Source organism: Sinocyclocheilus grahami, unplaced genomic scaffold, assembly GCF_001515645.1.
Source record: "Sinocyclocheilus grahami isolate Dianchi unplaced genomic scaffold, SAMN03320097.WGS_v1.1 scaffold126.1, whole genome shotgun sequence".
In the NCBI taxonomy this organism is placed as follows: domain Eukaryota; kingdom Metazoa; phylum Chordata; class Actinopteri; order Cypriniformes; family Cyprinidae; genus Sinocyclocheilus; species Sinocyclocheilus grahami.
Genome location: NW_015505305.1, coordinates 5,221,269 through 5,224,941, shown reverse-complemented (window position 1 = coordinate 5,224,941; position 3,673 = coordinate 5,221,269). Strand labels below are relative to the sequence as shown.

The following is a 3,673-nucleotide window of genomic DNA, read 5'->3' as shown; positions in this document are numbered from 1 at the left end:
TGAGAATTTTTATATATATTAACATTTTATTTATATATATATACATTTTATGATAATTTTTATATATATTAACATTTTATTTGTATATATATATATATATATTTTTTTTTTTTTCTTTATGTCCATTGTTCATTCAGAATATAAATTATTTTTTAAACCAACATAAACTGACAAATACTGTACTGTAATATTTGTAATATAATTTATAATTTACTGTAATTTCTTATTATGCAATCTTCCAATCTAGTTTAAACTGTTGGCCATTTTAACAAGGTTTTTATGTCAAACTTGAAAATTCAATTAAAATTGTAATCATTTATTCACCCTCATGTCCTTTCAAACCCTTAAGACTTGCTTTTTTCTATTCGGGATGCTTTTGAACTGAAATGATCTATATGACCCTGTACTATATTCCAAGTCTTTTGAAGTCATACAATAGCTGTGTGTGAGGAACACACCAATATTTAACTTACCTTCTGCTATGGCTTTCAAATTGAATGCATGATAAAACTTGAAATATTGTGCACAAATCACATGGACCACTTTTATGGTGACTAAACATTCATTTCAAGCCAACTAAAGGCCCGTTCACACCAAGAATGATAACTATAAAGATAACTATATTAGCATCCACACCAGCGGACGATATCGTCTGTTTATTCCAAGCGCACACTCGTCTGCCGCTTTAAATTCTCGAGCTCGTTATAGCAGGATTGATTCTGATTGGCTGTCAATCTTTTTATCGTGCATCAGCCGGAAAAAATCATCCTGAAAGTGATTCCAACGATATCGTTTCTCTGTGCCTTTATCGTTATAGATGTGGTGTGAACTCTGCTATTCTTTAATATTGAGAGTGATTCTTAGAACTATATCTTTATCATTATCTTTATAGTTATCTTCCTTGGTGTGAACAGACCTTAACTCCTTAATAAGACCATACTTTGGGATTTTAAGTAGGATATGGCATCTTGTCAGAACCATTGGTTAGTGGTGCTCATGTAGGCAACACAAGTTTGAATCCGGCTTGCAACCTTTCACCATCTTCCCATAATTTCCTGTCGTTTCTCCACTATATTCTGAATAAAAAAAAGCAAAAATGGCAGAAAAATAATTTGGGACCCAATTTGAGGCCAACATAAAAAGCACTTCAGAAAAAGGGAAAAACCAACAAAGACTCTAACATCTACAAAACGTAAATAAAGACTCATTAGCTAACTAATTTAAACTACAAACAGACCATGCAGCATTTGAAAATATATTACGTTTGACTCCAAATCGTTTCTGTCCATTATGAAGCAGTTTAATTCAGCGTCAATCTCATTTACACTGGCCTATTTTCATTCTGCACAAGAACACAGCTCTGAAAGGTTGTGCAGGACGAGTGTGAATGTTTCTGGCAGGAGCTCGCTGGGTGGGGACGTCTTGCATGAGTTCAGTCCGTAGCTGCAAGCGCGCAGGTCGACAGCCACGCATATGCCATCTGTACCCAGCCCCGCTGCCAGGTTTGCCCATGGACACAGGCGCTCATCTGAGCGTGAAGGGTGGATTGATATTCCAGGGAAATTGTTTGGCTAACCACACTTTGATAGCGATTGTGGGCTTTCTTTCAGCCCTGTCTCTGCACGTTACCCAAAAGGCTTCTGTGGGCGAGACAGAGTCAAGAAAATTGACCCTAATTATGTGTCATCATGGCCAGCCGATCATGGGGAGATGGGAAAGGATAGCGTTTTTTTCCTCCGCTCTAGTCAAGTTTTAATGCTGGTATCGATGTTACGATAACCCGTGGTCTTACGATAAGCCTTTCAGATCACACTTTTTAGATCACACTGAGCCCCTCTTCCAGTCTGGAACATTTTTATTTCCAGGATTTAGAATCTTTATTCATCAGATTTAGTGGAGAGCGACAGGAAATTAGCGGGGAGATGTGAGATCAGGATGAATCTCAGACTGGAACTTGCATCACCCACATGTGCACCATGGCTCAATGTGAACAACCCAAATATAGATTACAGGTCTGATGACATTTTGGAGTACAAAAAATTAAATTAAATTAAATTAAATTAAATTAAATTAAATTCGGAGAACAGCGAGGGCCTTTGCTTTGATTCCCCCCTCCAGGAGACGAGGGGTGCATTTCCCTCCAAAACTCCCTTCTCTTGTCCCATTGGCCCCGGTGCACCCGCTGTAGGAGGCTTGCGGGATTGCAAGGATCCCACGGTGCATTGCGCCGTCCAGTGCCACTGTTTGACGTGGAAATCGCTGATTGCTATACCTTTAGGTTTTACAAGTGCACGCTGAAAATTGAAAAAAATTACGAAAATGTCACAGGAGTTAGATTTTTTTGTTTTTTACCTTCCGAATTTTCGCTTGGCTCCAATCTATTTATTTTTTAACAGAAATATTTACGATTCCCTTTAAAGCATCCCAAACCAAATAAAGACTCCAAAAGAGGAACTTTTTTTCCTCTTTTTACAATTTTTTTATTTTTTTTTCTCCACTCCCTGCTCTAAATATATTGCATATGTAGTGGGGAAAGTTTTGACTGTTGTGGCAGTCTGTCTCAAAAACAGGGGCCAAATTATTCTGCAATATTTTTAATAGCCTTAATTATGGATTGTGTTTGCTTTTGTTTTAGTTTATTTGTTTGTTTTTGAGCACCGCTTTGTTTGTCCTGTCAGAACAGCAGTGCAATATTGCTTTGCTCCCTTTGAGATCGATTTGAGACCTCATTTTCGCCAGGGGCCGCACTGCCGCTGGAACGGGGCGGGACTCCTTAACCTCTGCCTAACATATCAGTCAAAACAGAGGGAAGACCGAGCTACTGCAACAAGGAGTACTTTATTGTGTTTTTTTCCGTCCGACGGTAGAATTGCAACAGCAAAGGAAGTGCTTAACCGTTTATCGTGCTTTACGCTCACTCGTTTGGTCGTGTTTACACGGACAGAGATTTGAGAATTTGTTTCTTCCCTTTTTCCAAAAGGTTGCTGTTCAAGACAGAGCATGTCATCTCCTTCGGACTGCCTTTAGGTCTGGATGGAATCCTAGAACCTTGACGTATGAACCAGAACCGCCAGAGCAACTCAGGACAGCGCTTGATTCAAAGTGTATGCAAGCCTTCACATCCAGTCCTGTGTCTTTATTATCAACCGAGAAGAGAATCAAGGATATATCATGTAACGTTTCACTATTGCTTGTGATCAGAACTTTCAGTTGGGTCATGTCTTGCAGTCTGACTTTAGATCAATCCTTTGCATCGAACGGATGTTTGAACATACAGTTATTTGCTTGCATTAGCGTTTTTTTACGTTTGTTTAATAAAAAAAAAAAATTGGGGGTACATTCGAAATGGTCTTAACCTCAACTTTAAAGTGGTACTTAAAGTGCTAAGCTGTCATCGGGCACGTTTCCTTTAGATGCGAGAAGAAGAAAAAACGTACGTGATCTGAAGGAAACCATATGCGTGTTTTTGGCAAGCAGTGTTTGAATGTGTGTCTGTATTGATGCTAGATTTTTTTTTCTTTCTTTTTTCATTGTTTTAAGAAAAAAAGGAAAAATGGGACATTCTTCAAATTCATGTACTTCATGTCTCGGTTTGGGACGAACCGTCCTGACAGACTTAATAAATTAATCAGTATATGATTAAAATGCCTTTTAGCGATTTGTTCACATTTAC

The 3,673-nt window shown here is 38.3% G+C and overlaps 1 protein-coding gene across 1 annotated transcript in view; it reads left to right on the top strand.

Moving 5' to 3' along the window:
- Positions 1 to 3,053, top strand: part of LOC107590321 (matrix metalloproteinase-16-like) — a 42,764-nt gene extending 39,711 nt beyond the window's left edge. Inside the window, exon 8 of the mRNA XM_016279028.1 lies at positions 2,981 to 3,053. Coding sequence (XP_016134514.1) covers positions 2,981 to 3,053 — 73 coding nt within the window. The remainder of the gene's footprint in view (positions 1 to 2,980) is intronic.
- The last annotated feature ends 620 nt before the right edge of the window (positions 3,054 to 3,673 follow it).